This window comes from Mastigoproctus giganteus, chromosome 5 (assembly GCF_048544385.1).
Source record: "Mastigoproctus giganteus isolate SK-2022 chromosome 5, ASM4854438v1, whole genome shotgun sequence".
Lineage (NCBI taxonomy): Eukaryota > Metazoa > Arthropoda > Arachnida > Uropygi > Thelyphonidae > Mastigoproctus > Mastigoproctus giganteus.
In genome coordinates, this window is record NC_143579.1 from 9,243,071 (window position 1) to 9,263,581 (window position 20,511).

Below are 20,511 nucleotides of genomic sequence, written 5' to 3' on the forward strand. Positions count from 1 at the left end.
AAATGGATGTTGGCTGGTGGCGGCACGTGTTCGGACTGTTTGAAAGAGAGAGCAGGAATTATAGAAGCCAATTCAGAAGAACAGTGCCCACGGAAGTATCTGAGAAGAGGCATGCAGCAGAAACAGTACGTCTATGAGACAGTGAATGGAAAGACTCTGTTAGAGATAAATCATTAATTAACCTAACTGTCCTCTTCTGAATGGAATCAAGAAGCCTGAGAGAGGTTTTGGTGGCACCACCCCAGATGTGGGAACAATATTCCATGGCAGGGCAGATTTGCGATTTATACAGAGTGAGCAGTTGCTTGGAAGAAAAGTAACGCCAAGAGCAAAAGAGAAAACCAAGTTTTTTAGATGCAGAGGAAGCAATATTTGTAATGAGCTTGTGCCAAGAGAGATTAGAAGTCAGGGTAATTCCCAAAAGAGATATATCATTTTGCCTAGAAATCAGAGTGTCACTAAAGATAAGCATAGGAGCAGAAGAATCCTTTTTGCGAGATATAAGACAAGACTGAGTTTTAGAAAGGTTGATATCAACTAGGTTGTCTTTTTCCCACTGGAGAATTACCTGAAGATCCGCATTTAAGGAATTGGTAGCAGATTTTCGAGAAGTTGAAGCTGATTTACCAGGACAAGGTTTCTCAAAATGGAAAATGGAATGCAATGTGCTACCATCGGCAAAACTATGGATAGGATTTCCAGTCAATGGAAGAAGGTCATTAATATACAAGAGGAAAAGAGTGGGGGAAAGAACTGAACCTTGGGGGACACCAGCATTAGTGGAGAAGTTAGAAGACAGAGAGCCATCTACTATCACCCTCAGTGAGCGATCAGAGAGAAAACTGGATAACCAATTACTAGAAACAGTTGGCAAACCATAAGATGGAAGCTTGTTTAGAAGACCTTTATGCCAAACACAATCGAAAGCCTTTGAGATGTCAAGAGCAACTACTTGTGTTTCACTGAACCTTTCCATTGAATTAGTCCATAAATGGGTAACATAAGCCAGAATATCACCAGTGAATCGACACTGACGGAATCCATACTGGCGATCATTGATCAGACAGAAGGTTTCTAGGTAGTTTACGGGTTGGCAGTTAATTGATTTCTCCATTACTTTAGAAAGAGTAGAAGTAATTGCAATAGGACGATAATTGGAAGGGAGGGATTTGTCACCCTTTTTAGGAACTGGCTGGATTTGAGCAAATTTCCAAGCAAAAGGAAAAACACCTTTGGAATACAGAAGTGAAAAAAGACTGCTAAGAACAGGAGTAAGTTCAGGAGCACAGGTTTTGAGAACAAGTGGAGAAATACCATTGGGAACTGGAGCTTTCTTGGCATCAAGATTTGTCAAAATCCTTTTGACGGAAGACCACAGGAGGCACTGAATGGAGCGTGTGTGGGAGGTGTTTTACCAAGATCATTAATACACGAGTTGGAAGAAAAATAGGATGCTACTAGGTCAGCTTTATCCTTGGCTGAAGTGACAACAGAACCATCTGGTTTGGACAGAGGTGGGAGCAGAGATGGGCAAAAGTTGCGGCCAATAGCTTTGGCAAGAGACGAGAATGTTCGGCTACCATTAGGGCAAGAAGCAAGTTTTCTACTCTTAGCCTGTTCAAACTCTAGTTTGGACAGATTAATAACTGTTTTACAATTGTTGCGAGCTTTGGTGTAGGCAGAAAATGAAACTGAAGAATTAGAAACAAGTCAATTACGATATGCAACATTCTTCTCTTGATCAGCCTTAGCACATTTATTGGAAAACCAAGATTTAGATAAAGGACGAGATTTTAAAGTGGAGTGTGGGATAAAGGATTCCATTCCTGCAAGAATAATTTCACTGACATAATCTGAGCAAATGTTGACATAAGAAGTTTTGAAAATGTAATCCGACCAAGGAAAAGAAGACTCGCAGGTCATCAAATTTTGCATTCTTGCAATGCCAAACAACACGAGGTTGGGAATATCCATAAGATAAAGGTTCCATTGGAGAAGAGACAATCACCAAGTTGTGATCTGAAATGCCTAAAGGACCTCTCACTTTGACCGTGTACAGTAATACCCCGACTTACGCTACCCCGACTTACGCGAACTCGGAGTTACGCGGTTCTTGATTTTTTTCGTTTGGCCGCCCACTATCTTCAAGGTCGTTTTTCATATGTTATCGATATGCGGTGCGACGGCGGAGAATGAGAGCGAAAGATGAACAAAATTCAACTTTGCTGCTTTTATGACACATTTCACCGTAATAACGTAAAAACCAACACAATTCCAGCTATAGGTATAATTGCAACTGCAATTAGATCGAGTTCACTAGCAGAAACACAACTGGATTTTTATTGTTTTATGGTAGTAACCCCTAGAAATGTAATAGTGTATCTCTGCCTTTATGGTGTTGTTTATTCAGTTGCTACACGCGCGCAGCTTTGTTTATGCGTATCAAGCGTGCCTCCTCGTTTTGTAATTGTGCTTTATTCCCTAAAAATGAGTAAAATGCTTAAAAGGTGTGAAAAGGAAGCATCCTGGTGAAGACACTGCAGATTCAGAGAGAAAAAGAAAAGCAATTATCGATAAACAGAGGCGGACTGGGTCAAAAATTCTTACCCGGGAAAATTTATAGTGGCCTCATACTATGGTTTATGGCCAAAATCACACTGGCCCACCGGGGTTTCCCCGGTAGGGCTTATGGCCAGTCCACCTCTGTCGATAGAGAAAAAATATGAAATTGTGAAACGCTTTGAGCGAAATGAAAGACCATGTGATATTGCACGTGCTACAGGCCTAAATGAAGCAACGGCGAAAAGCACATGACAATTGCAAACTTGACAGGTTGAAAATTGAAAAGGGCTCAATTGTAAAGGGCTTAAAAATTTTAGAAAACATAGACTCCAACGAAGAACGCATTATAGCTACAAAGCAAGGAATAAAAAAATTATTAGCTTGCAACGAAGAAATTCTGCGTGAAAAAAAGAACGCGCTGTGTCGTCAGACGAATTTGTTAGATTTTATGAAGCCATCGACATCGAAATAACTTTTTTACGTAAGTCATTTGTTTTTTTAATACATATTTTGTATTAATATGTATAAACAACTGCAATTTTATTAATATTTTTCTTCTAAACTAGTCTTTTTGTTAGTCCTTGGTCCCAATTAAGCAAAATTTATATGTATTTATATGCAAAGTTGTACCCCGACTTACGCGAATTCGACTTACGCGATTTTCGTCGGACCCACCTATCGCGTAACTTCGGGGTATTACTGTACTTAGAAGAGTTGTTTGTGAGAAAAAGATCATGCTTATTAGCTGTATGATTAGGATTGTCCGTATTCTTGTAGGTAAATGAACAATCTGTGCAAGGTCATTACTAATTGCAAAAGCCTCAGCATCTCGACCTGCTGGGTTGATGTGACTAGAAAACGGAAGACAGCAGGAGTTGTGAACATTAAAATCACCAAGGAAAATTACCTCTCTGTTAGGAAAGTTGGACTGGAGAAAGTCAAGTTGCAAAGAGAGGAAGTCAAAGAGCTCCAAGTGACTAGTGGAGTTGGGAGAACGGTAGAGACAACAGATGAATTTGACACAATGAGGTAGAGAGATTTTTAAGCCAGAGAAGATCAAAGAGAGGAGATTCCAAATTGCCAAGTCTCTGACAGGGAATATCAGAACGGACATATGCACAAATACCACCTTTGAGGCAAAAGGAATCAATACAAATAATTTGGGCATCTGAGATGAGCAGTAGTTGAATCATCTGATAACTGAGATTCTGTCGGAAAAAGTACATGGGGTTTGGCAGACTGCAAGTGGAAATGGACATCGTTGAGATTAGAATTGAGACCACGTATATTTGCGAAATGAATTAGGAAGTGCTTGGGAGGTTTAGATCTTTTCGCAGATAAGCTTGCTCTATTATTCATCCTCTTCCTTCTAGATGTAAACTCTAGAAGTTTACATCTAGAAGGAAGAGCTTTGGAAGAGCTCTCTTTGACTATTGATGATCCTGCTCAAGTTGCTGATAAACTGAATGAGTATTTTGCATCTACATTCACACAAGAATAGTTATTCAAGGAGGGGAATGCCGGAAGTCACCTGGGGAAGATGGAATCTATCCAGTTATATTGAAAAAGACAGCAAGGAAATTAGCAAACCCTTAGCCATAATTATGAAAGCATCCTTAGATTCAGGGGAGGTCCCCATGGACTGGAGATGTGCAAATGTATCCCCAATTCACAAAGGGGTTCAAAGGGTGACACAAATAATTATAGACCTCTTAGTTTAACTTCCGGAGAAAATAATGGAGTCGCTGGTTAAAGAGGTGATACAGAATCACCTAGACAAGACTGCAGTAATAGTTCACCCACAGCATGGATTTTTTGTTTAGAGGAAGTCTTGTCTTACCAATTTGATTGGATACTATGATGTGGTTACAAAGGAACTGGATGCAAAAAATAATTTCGATATTATATACTTGAATTTCGGGAAAGCTTTTGATACTGTTGCACATGGAAGACTGCTGTACAAATCGAAGCGGTATGGCATTAAGGGAAGTTGCTGCAATGGTTGAGTGGGAAATGGCAGAGAGTGGTAATAAATGAACACTGCTCTACATTGATTAAAGTTATTAGTGGAGTCCCCCAGGGTTCAGTACCGGGCCTATTGTTATTTTGTGTATTTATCCATGATATCGATGAAGGCATATTAGGCTTAATGTCGAAGTTTGCAGATGATACAAAGGTTGGAAGAGTTGTTAATGACACTAATGACAGTACACTGCTGCAACAGGATCTAGAACAGTTGAGCAGGTGGGCTGCGAGGTGGCAATTGAAGTTTAATATTGACGAATGTAAAGCACTACATATGGGAAGCAATAGTCCTAGAGTAATGTATCAATTCTAAAGACAGTATGGTACTGCAACAAGATCTAGAAAAGTTAAGCAGATGGGCTGAGAAGTGGCAACTGAAGTTTAACATTGATAAATGGGAAGTATTGCATATGGGTCACAGTAATCCAAGAGAAACATACCAACTGTGTGGTACTACCCTCAGAGAGGTGGAGAATAAAAGAAACTTGAGAGGAATTGTGCATTCAGATATGAAGTTCTCTGAGCAGTGCAGACGGGTTGACAGAGCAGGTCATGGAATTTTGTCAATGGTATATAGGAATTTTGCTAGCAGAGACAAGGGGGTGATTATATCTTTGTATAACGCAATGGTCGGGCCACACCTTGAGTACTGCCTACAGGTCTAGAGGCCTCATTTTAGTAAGGATATAGAGTTGCTAGAATGAGTACAGAGAAGGGCAACAGGATTGCTGAGAAAGACAAAGGGGTTCTCTTACCAGGAGAGGTTTAAATTCTGTAAGCTGCAGCATCTGGAGACTAGGCACTGTTGATGTGAGCTGATTGAGGTTTATAAGGCCTTGATTGGTTTGAGCAGGCTCAATGCTAATGGGATACTTTTGTTTGCTCAGATTAAGAACTTGAGGGGGTGCATAGATTCAAATTGTGGAAAAGACAGTTGTAGAACAGATGTGCAGAAGTCTGCTTTTAGCCATCGGGTAGTTGATTGCTGGAACAGACTTCCAACTGTTGTTGTGGAAGTTGATAGCTTAAATAAATTTAAGGCTGAATTAGACAAACATTTGGAGTGACTGGATGGATGAAATGTGAAGGGTTTTTTTTTTTTTTTTGGCTGTTGCTCTATACGCTTGCTTTCTTGCATCATATGCCTCAGCTAATGTTAATATATCACACTGTTCCTGGTCTTGTTGCAGCACTTCCACATATAGACAATAAGAGATCAATCGCATAAGGCACGATCTCTGCAGATGTGCCTTTCCTGAAATGATACCAGACAGACACAGATCCCCCTCCTCTCTATACAGATTCATGCACTGGAAATCCCCACCATTGGCCACAGCATTTATTCCCTTCTACTCATGCCTTTCTTGTATCATTGCACGGATCTTGTAAGTAGGAATTCAAATTCTGGCCTGAAATGCCTTGTCAGTGGTCTTTCAGGTGAAATCATCTTTGCTGCTATTCATACTGAGAATGGTGATTTATCATATAAACTGCCCTGACTGCAAGAATGTTACTTAGGCCAAACTAAGCAATGTCTGAAGAATGCATGAATGAACATTCAACTTCTATCCATGCAGGGAAGTTGCAGATTCCTCACTGGATAAACATTTTTGGACTATGGGACAATCACATAATCCTAATCAAGTTTATGTGGTAGCTCCACTGTCATCTATATCTCTGCCACTGGTTGCAATCACTTTATATCACCACCAACCCTGCTTACTTCAATTGCAATTCAGATCTTCGTATAAACCTTTGGTGGATAAGGATGGGTGAAGTGTGCGTTTTTTTTGGCTGATGCTATATAAACTTGCTTTATTGCACCATTTACTACTACTACAACAACAACACTATCTCTGTTTACAAACCTGTCATAATTCAGAAGGACAGCAGATGATGTCATAGGACGTGAGTAGTCACTGGTCATATGATCCCCCCATCCAACTTTGGTACCATTCATTCAATCATTTATTTTTCATAGCATTGCTTTACATTTTAATGGCTGATAAAAAAGATCCTGTGATATCAAAAGCTACCATGTTTTCTCTTTTATCCTTTATCTTACTTTTATCTTGTTTTAATCTTATTATAAATCAATAGATTTATGTGTAAACACACATTACTATTTTACTTTTATCTTAACTCTATATTGTTGGTTTGAGTAAATGAAGAAGATTCTGATGAAGACCCACCCATCTGTTCCTGTCACTGCATCAATGATTTTTGTATCATCCATAGTTCCATATTCCCAAATCATCACTGATTTGTTGGAAAACATTGCTGAATCCAATGTCTGTTATATATATTTGCTGTAAGTCTTTGGAACCTTGAATTTGTGTGAAATTTCAACCTCGATAAAATATCAGGGTTGAAAAATATGTTCTGTTATCTTGTTGCAGTTCAAGACTTGATGCTATCAACCTAAAGCCAAAGTTTTCTCCAAGGTTAAGTAAATGTTGAACTTGAAACTTCATTCCATGTTAGTACTATACTGTAAGGATATTTTTCATGTTAATCACTTTCATGATTCTATAAAACTTATATTTGTGTCTTCTATTTTTTTTTCCCCAAAACTGAGCTCAAAAACTTTTAACTATGTCATCTCTTTAAACATTCTAAAACCCCCTTGTTCCATAGGCTGGATCAAAGATGTTACATTTGGTTCTAAAAACACAGCCTTTATGACCCCCTTTTTTAGAGTTCCTCATAATTGTGATTTAAAGGAGTTTTTTTTTTTTTTTTTGTTAGTTGTTGGCGCATCGGCTTCTGTGGCCATAATGCACCTCCCAAGGTTTTCGCACTACTCTGATCCAAGCCCAAGGCAGGATTCGAACCCGCAACCTTTAGGTTGCCAGGCAGGCACCATACCCACCTGGCTAGCCCGGTCGGCATTTAAAGGAGTGTTGTTGGAAAGAGAATAGCCTTTTTCAGGTAAGTTTATATTCTTAAAGTGTTTTTTTTTTTTACATGTTTGTTCTCAATATCAATTTTCTCTGTTGATAAAGGGCCTTAAAAAATCTAAATTTTTGAGCAGTAGACTGATCAATGGATAATCTCTTGGTTTACAAACATCTGCTATAACGAACATCACAATTCATTCAAAATGTCTTAAAGTCGCCAATACATAGAGTTCCTTATAACAGCACTTCCCAAACTGTGTTCCGTGAGACGTGAACAAGTGTTCCGGAACACAGTCCGGAACACTTACCTAGGTATTATACGCAAATGTGTACATAACTATAGTTTCTGCAATGGTTTACAAGTTTTATACCCCTATATTCGTAATCAGTATCAAATACAACAGATTGTGCATGTTTAACCCATAACTACACATACCGCAAGGTAGCCGACCTTAACCCAGGAAGGTAGACGGCCCCCACCCCGCTCTTCGACCCATCTGTGATTCCCAGAATTTTATTTTCCGAGTGGAGTCTGGGAAACTCCTGTGTGTAGTTGCGGGTTAAACTTGTCTGAGCATGCACTCACTTGTTTGTACAATCCACTCAACCACAGAGCCTATATAAGTGGCACATCTCTTATGCGGTCATAATACTCCTGTAAAAACTGTCGTGAGCTCTCATTGTGTGTTAGTTTTCTTTTAGTATGGCAATCAGAAAGTATATAAACAGTCCTGACATGTTTTGTTACATATGTGGTTGTTTTGTTCCTGTAAAGCAGAGGCAAAATATTACCGATTTTGTAAAAAAATCATATTATGCATACTTTGACATAAAACTAGGCGATCAGGATAAATCATGGGCACCGCATAAAGTATGCCACACATATGTCGAACATCTCAGAAAATGGAGTCAAGGAAAAAAGGTGTGCTTGCCATTTGCTATTCCTATGGTGTGGCGCGAGCCAGTAAGCCATGCCGAATGTTACTTTTGTGTATGTGACGTTAAAGGTTACAATTCAAAAACTAAAAAGGACATCAAATATCCAGATCTAACATCAGCCATAAGACCAGTTCCACATGGACCTGATCTGCCTGTAAAACCTCCACCAGAAACTTTGGAGTCCACTGAAGCAGAAGCTAAAGAGGTTAGTGAAGAGGAATGTTATCAACCAGAAAATATTTTAACGGCACAACAATTCATGCAAGTTGAACTGAACGATTTAGTAAGGGACTTAGGTCTTCCAAAGTATGCTGCTGAAATTCTGGGATCCAGACTTCAAGCGAAAAACTTACTTGCTCCAGGTACATCATTTTCCTGGTACAGAAATCGTGAAAAGGAGTTTATACAGTATTTTTCACAAGACGGTCCTCTCTTATATTACAGTGATATCGCTGGTTTAATAAGTGCCTTAGGAGCTCCATCATATGTTCCTAGTGAATGGAGACTATTTATAGACTCTTATAAGACTAGTTTAAAAGGTTTTCTCTTGTATAATGGAGATAAGTACACATCTGTGCCAGTTGCTCATTCAGTCTACTTAAAAGAAACTTATAACAATCTAAAGTTGCTTCCGGAGAAAATTAAATATCAAGATCATGAATGGCAACTATGTGGAGACTTAAAAGTGTTAAAAGAGACTTAAAAGCACTGCACCGGACAAAGAAGAAATGGCCTCGGAGGCAATCTTACACCGGAGTCAAAAAATATTGTGCATGAAAGTTTGGTGAAGCCAGATAAAACACTGCATATCAAGTTAGGCATAATCAAGCAATTTGTTAAAGCATTGAATAAGGCTGGCAACTGCTTTAAGTATCTTTGCAGTAAATTTCCCGGTTTATCTGAGGCAAAACTTAAGGAGGGTATCTCTTCATTGGTCCCAAAATTAGAAAATTGGTTTTAGACAGTCAGTTTGAAACTATTATGACTGACGTTGAAAGGGAAGCCTGGATTGCATTTAAAAGTGTAATGGAAAACTTTCTAGGAAATCATAAATTACAGGATTATGAGAAAATTGTTCAAAATATGCTCGCAAAGCTTCACAATTTAGGTTGCAATATGAGCATCAAAATTCACTTTTTGCATGCCCATCTTGATTTTTTCCCCGAAAATCTTGCACAGATGAGTGAAGAACAAGGGGAGAGATTCCATCAGGATATAAAGGAAATGGAGCAGAGGTACCAGAAAAGGTGGAATACAAGCATGATGGCAGATTACTGCTGGTGTTTAAAAAGAGAGAAACCTGGCACTGTACATAAAAGAAAAACGATTAAACATTCTTTTCAAACAAAGAGACGAAAGTCTGATTAATGAAAGTTTAAGAATTTTGATTAATACTTGTTAGTATTTACGTATTTTTTGATATATGAAAATGTAATCCTATCAATTTGTCATTACTAAATACAATAAAGTTATATACTTTCGTAAAAAACAATACTTTTTTGTTTTTTTCTATCATACTGGATGTGATAGAAAAAAATCGAAGTCATATTTGAAATCACAGCAACATATTTCAGCAGTAGGACCTAATGAAATTCAAACCCCAGTGAACAAACTTAAATTTGTAAACTATTGTAATTAAAAAAATAAAATAAATAAACTTTGCAAATTTGTAGCATACACCACTTTTGTATCATTATCTCCATTATACAAGAGAAAACCTTTTAAATTTAAATTTTTTTTCCCAGTTATTAATATACTGGCATAGACTATTAATCAAATAGACCGTGGAACACTTTATTTTGGCGAGCTTTTGCATAGAGATGTATGCTTAAAAGTAATGACATCTACGAAAAAGTAGCAATGTAGTGATCTAATTTGCCATTCGTATGCGATTTAGCCTGGAGTATACTGGTTGAAGGAGAGGAGGAAGCAAACCGATATCATAACTAAACTTACTTCCTTGTATAATTTTTTTTGCTAATTATCAGTATTTTGAAATATTATTATTAAGATAATGACCATGGATTTGTGTTGAAAAAAAAAAAAAAAAAAAGGAACTTACAAAAAGAGAAGCAAAGTACTTCTAGTAGTGCAATGTGGTCGATGAAAATGTACAGAATATTGTCACACTTCAAAGTGAGGATGAACAATCGCTGCCTTTTGCTCCCCAAAAATCCGATTCAAAAAGCAGGAACCAACTAATAAAAGATCAAAATGAAAGTATAATGACAGTTATTTGAATTTCGGCTTTACATGTGTTGGAAATAAAGATGCTTCTGATGCACAGTGTGTCGTATGTAATAAAATATTAGCAAACAGTTCTTTGCTCCCTCTAAACTTGTTTCATAAGTGTTCCATGAATATGTTGTGAGATGAAAAGTGTTCCATGACCAAAAAAGCTTGGGAAATACTGCCTTATAAAATGAAATGCCAAATGTGAACATAATTGTAAGATTTAAATAAATAAACTTTTAAAAAATGTATTTATTACAATAATTATGAGAAAATTATTATATGATAATTATACTGAACTGTTCTTGGTTAATAAAACTAATCTAGCCAGTAAAAAAAAAAAAAAACTGGTTTACATGCCACACCGCGTAGAATGTTGAACTCTGATGAAGATATTGACGAGTAAAAGTTGAATACATATGTATAAACAGTACATATACAGTGTATTTAGTGTCTAACGGCACCAGGGGTTTCCCCCATCTCTGCGTTGCTTTCATTGTGGGTGTACCAGTTCACTGGGAAGGCCAGAGATTTAAAAGTGTATGGATATTGTACATGTGTAGTCTTGTGTTCTGTTGTTCATCTGGCCGTTTAGCCGCTGGACCCCTACTGAGGCCCAACGTTGTCCACACTTGGCCCCGTGGAGGCAGACCAAGTACACCAGTATTTTTAGATAAGTACTCTGGCAGGTCCTGCCACCTAATTTCCCGAGATTTCAGTGGCTAGGACCTATATATATATATATATATATATATATAAAAAAGGGGGGGGGAGGAGAGGGATAAATGCTTGAATATAATTAGGCCGAAAGAGGTTGCAAGTGTGTTGAGTTTGGCATTTAAAATTTTACGTTTTGTGGGGCATTCGCTTTTTGCTGGCGATATAGGTAGAGTAGGGGGGGAAAGACGGAAGGCTGGGGGGAAAAAAGATAGAAATATGGGGTCAATAGGGAAGGCGACCCCAGGTATATCAGTGGGGCATGCCCTTACCCCACCAGAGGGAAAAGAGGGCGTGGTGGGGTGGGGAGGGGGCAGAAAGACCTTCCCCCCACTCCCACCAGGGATAGGGAGAGAAAGTGGGCTGGGCAAGGGAGCCCTGCCCAGTTCGCCACAGCAGCAAGTGCAGTCTGATGATAACTTGTTGGTCCTTTTCTAGGTGTGTGAGTTCATCCTGGGAGCGACGACATCATGGCTGGAGCTTCTCCCGTTGGTTCCTAGGTCGATGCTGTTTCATTTATTCTGCTGCATATTACACCGTTTGTCCTTAGTATTTTGCTATCCTTTCCTCTGTGTTGATGTTTTATCAGTTTGCCTTTATTTATTATTTGTGGTCATTTATTCATTGTGGATGGCTATTTCTGTTCATCGTCTATTGAAGACGTCAAGTGCAAATCGGCTGAGGGCTTTGTATTCATCTTCTGAATCCAGTAGATGGTACTCTTGATTTTTCGGCGCAAGTATTGAATCTCAGTTATAAGTCTACTTCTGTGTTCTTCGTAGCATTCACAGTCGTGCATAATATGCTGCCAGGTTTCAGGTTCTCCACAGGTGCATGTGGACTCTATTATTCCGAGTGCGTTCAGTTTTGCTTTAAATGGACCATGGCCCGTCAGGAGGAAGGTTGTATTTAGCCCAGGATAGACCCACGAGGGGACTTTTGGGTACATTTTTGCGACTATCGGTATGAAGCTTCTTGTAACTTGACCCTCTGGCGACATCTCCCATCTGTGCTGCCAAATCTTCAACATGTGAACCACTATTCGTTGTTTCTCTGCCATCCGGCTGTTGGTTGGGTCCAAGGTAAAGTCATAGATGGAGGCAGGTATATCCTTGGACAGTAAATACATGAGTCCACATCTAGTCACCTCGAGGTCCAGCGGAAGAGCTCCTGCCAGGACCTGCAGAGCATGGGTGTTTACCGTTTTGCATGCCCTAGTTATAGTTAGAAGTATGTTTCTTTGGATAGTGTCCAGCAGTCTTCTGTTGACTGCGGTTCCGGCCTTCCTGAACCAGATTGGCGATCCGTAGGTGATCGCTGGGATGAATATTGTTTTATAATACAGGGACTGGGGATTCAACAGGAAGACCCTGTCCCTGTGAGATACTCTTGCTATAAGTGCTACATAGTTCCTTAGTTTCTCTCTCAAGTAGGTGAGGTGTAAAGGACAGGTTTCCATCCAGGATAATACCTAGATACTTAATTTGCTTTGCTAGTTTAATGGTGGATCCTGCTATCTTTATTTGCGGTGGTCGTCTGATATTTAGAGAGCCTTTTGGTAATACTGAGTTTGTCTTGGTTGGTGAAATCATTAACATATGTGTTTTTGCCCAATTCTGTAAGGTTTGTAGTGCTTGGTTTGCATGTGTTTCAAGTCCCGTTCTGGAGTCCGCTTCCACCATTAAAATGCAAAGGCCTGACTGGCCACATTTCCCAGGTCCAGAGCCAAGAAGTCATCAAAAACCATGTTCCACATTAGTGGCCCCAGGACAGATCCCTGTGGGCAGCCCCCTCGGACGCTTTTAACAGCTCTTCGGAAAGTTGTGACGACCTCAATTTTCCTATCCGACAGATATGCCTGGACACTGTTATACAAGTTTTCTGGGAGTGCTGCTTTCCGGAGTCTACCAAGGACGCTGGGCCACCAGACGGTATCAAAGGCCCCAGCAAAATCCACTGCTATTACCAGAAAATACTTCTTGTTACTTTGGGTTGCCTTGGTTATAAGGTTTTGGACTGCTTCAATGGTCGAGAAGCCCGGTTTGGATCCTGTACAGTACATATACAGTAAACCCCCGCTATTCGCGGTTTCACGTATTCGCGATCGCTGATTTAATATAAAATGAAACCTAAAAAAAATGTGAATTTTAAAGCGCCGTGATATTTTCCGCCATAAAAAAAACATGGGCGTGGCTAAAATTATCTTTCCCGGTCAAAACAGCGTTCAGTGGGTGGCGGGGAGAGGGGTGACAAAATCGCGAGCGTGGATGTTTCTCGCTAATCCTTGTTCAGTATGTGTTATGCGCTTGTCATGGAAGGTTTGGTCGTTTGCTTTTAATTTATATGCTTATAAATTGAATAAATTTATCAATTTATAAATTGATATGCTTACAAAAGTGATAAATCTACTGTTTTGCAGTGTAAAACAGACTTTTTCGAGTGTGTTAACGGAAGAAGTGCCTTTATTGTGGACAAGTTCTTTTTTACCTGTACAAAAATATGGCTACGAATAACAAGAGAAATGTGAAAATATGAAAGAAGGTGATGACATTAGCAAATAAAATTGAGTTATTACACAAAATTTCTAATGGTGAAAGTGTCTCTTCAGTGGCAAAACATTATAAAATCAATGAGTCAACGGTACGATCAATCAAAAAATCGGAAGAAAAAATCCGCCGTAGTGTCCGTGAAAACGGGCTAATTGCTTCAAAAATTTGCTCTGTAACTCGTGATATTAAATTGGAAAAAAATGGAAAAGGCTTTAAATCTGTGGAAAGAAGACCGAACTCAAAATAAAATTCCATTAAGTTCACTCATCATTCGTGAAAAGGCAAAACTCCTTTATCAACACTTTAGCAAAACTGATGATAACACTGGCGGGATAAGTTTTAGCTAGCAAAGGCACTGGTTTGAAAGATTTGTTTGAAATTTCTAATAAATATTACATTTAATATTAAATTGTTTCTTATTTTCATTTCGATGCCATATGCTTGCATTTCACTATGTACTGTCTATGTACATAGTCATATTATGAAGGTACATATAATACATACATAGACAAAATTTTAGACTAGTTTTTCTTATATATTTCATACTTTGGAATGGAACCCCTTTATTACTTATGGGAGCCATAACTCAGTATTTGCGTTTTCGGTATTCGCGGCATTTCTCAGGAACGTAACCCCCGCGAATAGCGGGGGTTTACTGTATTATGTTAGTACTCATTTTCTTTATTTTTATATTGTAACTCATGTTTTTAATTAAAATTAACAAGTATGATATCTTGTTTTTTTATTCTTTTCTTATTTTATTTTATGTTATGTATCGTATACGATAAACTGTAACGCATACATACACTATAATAAAACGTACTGTATAGACCATTCGATGGTTAGTACGTGATTTTAATGCCTTAAAATGGCTGCTAAAATGCTTGGAATGGAACTCATTTGTAAACCGAGAATTGCCTGTACTCAACACATGACATTTTTTGGCCTTAGTCTTCTATCAATCTTTTGATAGAATACTAAGGCCTTTCTTTGATTCTGTTTTTATGGATCTGCTGATTGGGGTTCTGTATTGTTTTTTTTTGGATAAACTACAGCCATGATGCATTATCTATTTCTAATTTTGGTTTCTTTTAAGTGGAGCAAGAACTAAACAACCCACACAAAACAAACTGAATGGAAAACTCTTCTAGATTTTTTATGATTATATTTTTACAATCTTTTGCAGTTGTCACATCCAAACTAAATATTAAATGACAATTTTTTAAAGATTTACCTTTATAGAGTTTTTTTTTGGTACATCCAACTTAGTTTTCATAGAAGCAACAACTTTCTTTTTTTTCTCACCAAATTTAATTAATTTAGGTAATATTTCATTAAATTACATATTGAAATTACACTAACAAATAATTTTACTAGTGTAAACATGGTTTGGAACAAACGCACATCTCAACGGGCTGGTGTGGTATTAGCATTAGTAGAGGCATATAATGCAAGAAAGCAAGCTTATGCAGCATCAGCCAAAAAAAAAAAAAAAATGCTATACTAGCCACAGGCATACTGTCTGATGCCCACAGCAAACTACAGTGTGCATAGGCATCAGACAGCAAGTTTTAGAGAGAAAGAGAGAGAGAGAGAGGGGGGGGGGGAGAACTAACTAATCTGGTGAATCATTTAAGTGCAGGTCAGTTAAGAGGGTCTCTAGTGTATTTGCTGTAGGATATGCTCCTGTATTCTGTGCAATCTTGAAACACTGTATATTATGTATCATGGCAAAGTATCCCATATATCGCTGTCACTGATACAGATACTTTGCTATGAAAATTTATGTAAATATGATCCAACAGAAGATTTCCTTTGAGAAAACTGAAATCTTTAGATAGCTACCAACAAATTCATAGCAGAGGAATGAGAGTACAGTAGCACATGCTCTTTGGGTGGACCATGGTTCAAGCCCCTGATTGCTAAATATGATTAATGATTGTATTCATGATTTACTGTACTCTTCTGATCTGATGGTTGTGCTGGAGTATAAACAAGAACATTATAAAATTAATTTTTCATTACTGTATATCTCCTTATCCCACTAATAAACAGAGGTATAAACATTCATTAATAAAAAATACTAATAATCAAAATAATAAAATTCCCTTACCACATATGTCCACAAGGTGACTGTAGGCTGACGTGGCTACTATACTGAAATGCTGGCTGACTTTTTGAGAGTATGGGTTCCTATAAAAATAAACAACAAAAAAATATAACATCATGGAAATATTGATAAATTATGAGTGGACTACATGGTTGTAAGTGAATAAACTGAAAAGCAAATTCATGATTTGATTTACAATTCAAAAGAAAATTATATGAAATGTTGTTGTTGTTATTTGGTTTTTAGGAGCATTAGCAACTAAGGCCATATTGCTCCAGGAATATGCGGTGGTCATTCCCTGACCTTACCGCATCCTCCGTATTGGTGGTGACAGGATTGAACCCCGGTCTAATCAAGAAGCGTGTGCTATGCACTGCTACTCCTTCCCACCTGGCTACGGAGGCGCCTATATATGAAATGTGAGCTAAAGCATAGGTATTCAAAACTGGGTTCTGTGCAATTTTTAAGAGAGAGAGGGGGGGGGAGGAGAACACAAACATAACAAACATCTTTGTTATGCTTATGTTTCAATAAAAGTGAGGCAGGTAACATAGGAAAAAAACAGCCTGGGATAAAGGTTTCTGAGATATATTAATATTTTAATTTGAATTAAGAAATATCTAAGTTTATTTGAACTGTATAAAGCAGTTGATTTCAAAGTATATTACATGAAATACTGAAGTTCCATAAAGGTAAGGAGTAACATTTAATCCCAACTCACATTTCACATCCAAATACAATGATTAATCATACAGTTTTGTCAACCAAGATGGGCCACTAAATAGCAACTTCTCCATATGAATGATCCAGTATGGCTGAGTAGATGTTGAAAACATCTACTCAGCCATATAACCTGCCATCTTATACAGGGCCGAAATATGGGCCTCTGCTTCCACAAATGAAACTAAGATCTATGCTAATGAGTACTGGCTACTTCAGTGAGTCATCAATAAGCTGCACATCCCTCCTCAACAAAAGAATAACCCAGATGGCCCATTCTCTTGGTATTACGAGATTGCCTGGCTCTGTTGCAGAACAATGTCTCACTTTCACAGTCAAGATGTTCACCAGAATGATCAAGGCTACCAACTTCTGGGAACAATGCTCATGGAGGGTTCTACAGGCTAAATGCTAATGGTATCCTTCCTCTTCCTTGGACAGCATAAATGAGGAGGCCTAAATTTAAACCAAAGAAGGGTAGTTGCAGGTTTGACGTGTGAAAATTTGCTTCTGGCTGAAAGAAAAATTTTCTTTCAGCCAGAAAGGATCAGACAAATTATTAGAGATGAACAAATGATGTGGGTGATTTTTTTTTTTTTGGTTGATGCTGTATAAGCTTGTTTCCTTGCATCATTTAGTACTACTACACTAATTCTAATATCTACAAAAAGCAAATGCATTACAACAAATGCATTCACTTTTTCTTTCCTTTGCTTGTATTCGGAGTAGTAATTCAATGAGAAGCTCCATTAGAAGAACAAACTAACAAACTGTTCAGAAAAAAAGCAGTAAACTCACTTTTCACTCTGTCATGGAGCATTATTATTTTAATTATTTTACAAAAACATGATAATAAATTTAAATATTAAATTTCATACAAGTTATGGAAGCAGTGCTTCCATAACTTCCATGTGCAGACTATTACTGAATTAGAGGCAGGCTCTCAGGGTCAGAAAGACATGAATTAATACATTATATTTAGTGTCTTACATATATATTTTTACACAAATATACATTGTTCACCTTTTAAAACCAGTAATTTGTTCATCTTCATCAGATGAAAACACAATTCCTGATGAATTAATGAAACTCATTAGAGTTATGTATTTTCAGGTTTATTTTTTAAGAAATTGTGCACTGTAAGAATACATCACAATGTATTCTTAAAACTTTTAAAAGGAAGAGCAGTATAATTTAATTAATGGAAAATATATGATTAATTATGATCTTTTAGGTCCAAAAATATAACTGAACATGTAAGCTGGAATCTAGTAATTTGCTGATACTGTACTCAGTGCATGAAGCAACTTATGATTAATTATGACCATATATGATTCATGGAACACAAAAAAAAAAAAAAAAAAGCAGCCTGATTTCTATTTCCTCTAACATTTTTTTCTAATTCTTCCTTAAATTTATTCAAAATTACCCACTCCACAACACACAAGATAGAAGTTTCTGCCAACAACCAATTACTCTTTAGCTGCAAGTAAACCTTTAAATCGTGTGAGTACTAGTGAAGGGTTAACCATATTCATTTGGCAATGTTAAGTGAGAGAGAGAGAGAGAGAGAGAGAGAGAGAGAGAGAGAGAGAGAGAGAGAGAGAGAGAGAGACTAACAAGATGGAAGTTTCTGCCAAAAATCAATTATTTTGTCATAGATGTACTCAGAATATTAGAAATATGCAAGTTACTGTAAAAAATGTATGTTTTCCCTATACTTTATTAATCTAATAAAACATTTGCCTAGTATAAATAAAGACCCCCACCACTGCAGTATCTATGATAAGCAACTTAAAAAAGTTTATGCTCAAACACACACACATATATGTATATGCACCACCAGTCATCTAAACAAATTCAGAGTGGTCCTGGTGTGTGTGGATGGCATATATCCAGACTGTTGAGAACCTCTAGTATAGATTCTTTACATTAATCTTGCCATTCTGATGTGACACAATTGTTTTTAATTTATGCCATTCATTCAATATTGAAGCTAAGATTTTTACCTGGCCTACCACTCCTCTACCACGAACTGTTTCCAATGATCCAGAAAGGCTGAATATTCTCCAGTGTCTTTCTCGAAGTTGCACAGCTAAATCACCAAGATTTTCTAAACGAATACAATATCTCCACTATAAAAGAAAAAAACATACATGATTAAGCATTACACAAAGATTAAATATACAGGCATACCTCGGTTAACGTTACCTCTGATAACGAAGCTTCGATATAACGAAGTCGGCAATTTCAAGCCCCATTTAACATAAAAAAAAATATTCCAGTTTAATCACATGAAATCTAAACAAACTGAAGAAATTACGGAAATCTTTGGGGCTTCTCGTGGTTGGTTCGAGAAATTTAAAAAAACGGGCCAGGATTCATAGTGTAAAATTAACAGGAGAAGCTGCAAATAAGTTTCCAGAAAAACTAAAGGAAATAATTGAACGTGAAAATTTTCCAAATTTGGTGTTCAATGTTGACGAAAGCGGTTTGTTCTGGAAATGGCTACCAACAAAAAGCTTCATTTCTATTGAAGAAAAATCAGCTGCTGGGTTCAAAGCAGCCAAAGACCGTTTAACGTTACTCTTTGGATCAAATGCCTCTGGTGATTATAAATTAAAATTGTTATTAGTTTACCATTCAGAAAATCCGAGGGCGTTAAAAGGTAACATAAAAATGAATTTACCTGTAATATGGAAAGCAAACAGAAAAGCGTGGGTTACCAAGGAGTTATTTACTGATTGGTTTGTTAACCACTTTTGTCCTGAAGTAAAACGGTATTGTCAAAAAAAAAAAAACTTTGAAGAAAAAGCTCTTTTGTTGTTAGACAATGCTCCGGGTCATCCTACTGATCTTAACACGTTGGACACATGCATTCCTGTCAAAGTTGTGTTTCTTCCAGCAAACACAACTTCCCTGATTCAACCATTGGATCAGGGAATAATAGCATCATTTAAAGCTTATTATCTGCGTCGAACATTAAGCAGTTTAACTGAACTAGAGGATAAAGAGGAAATGACAGTTAAAACCTTTTGGAAAAACTACACCATTAAAAACGCAATTGAAAACATTGATAGTTCTTGGAAAGAAGTCACTAAGAAATGCTTAAATGGAGTTTGGCACAAAATATGGCCAGAAGTTGTACTAGAAGAAGAAAATAACATCCAAGAAATTAGAAATGAAGTTATCCAGATGGCTCAATCAATAGGTTTCGAAAATGTCGATGAAGAGGATGTTAGAAATTTATTGAATGCAGAAGATGATGGTTTTTCAGTGGAAGATTTAGAAAACCTTGTTAGCAACGAAGACAAAGATAATGAAGACGAAGTTAAAGAAGTTCCTGCCAAAAAAGTGTTAACAACCAAAGATTTAAAAAGGTACTTAAATGACATTGAAAACGTTTTAAATTTTTTTAGTGAAAATGATCCTGATTTAGGAAGAAGTGTTATTGTTAAGTAATCAGTGTTAAATGCAATAACTCCGTATAGGCAATTGTTAAATGAAAGAGAAAAACAGCATAAGCAATCAATTTTAAAATGTGATTTCACTTTGTACGTAAGTTGACTGTTTATTTAATAAAACTTTTCTTTGTTCGAGAAAAAAAGCTTTTCATTTTCTTTACGTAGGAACGTATCCCTATTCTGGCCATAGTATTTTTACCTCTGAAAACGAAGTTTCGCTTAACGAAGTAATTTTGTGGAACGCATCCTATTCGTTATTCGAGGTATCCCTGTATTTGCCTAGATGTGAGTAA

General features: G+C 37.3%; 1 protein-coding gene across 1 annotated transcript in view; it reads right to left on the bottom strand.

The window, feature by feature from the left end:
• The window catches only part of POLDIP2 (DNA polymerase delta interacting protein 2), a 135,726-nt gene that overhangs the window by 10,884 nt on the left and 104,331 nt on the right, over positions 1-20,511 (bottom strand). Inside the window, exons 9-10 of the mRNA XM_090373854.1 lie at positions 18,764-18,889; positions 16,038-16,117 (exon numbers count right to left, since the gene is read on the bottom strand). Of these exons, the coding sequence (XP_090229980.1) occupies positions 16,038-16,117; positions 18,764-18,889 (206 nt within the window). The remainder of the gene's footprint in view (positions 1-16,037; positions 16,118-18,763; positions 18,890-20,511) is intronic.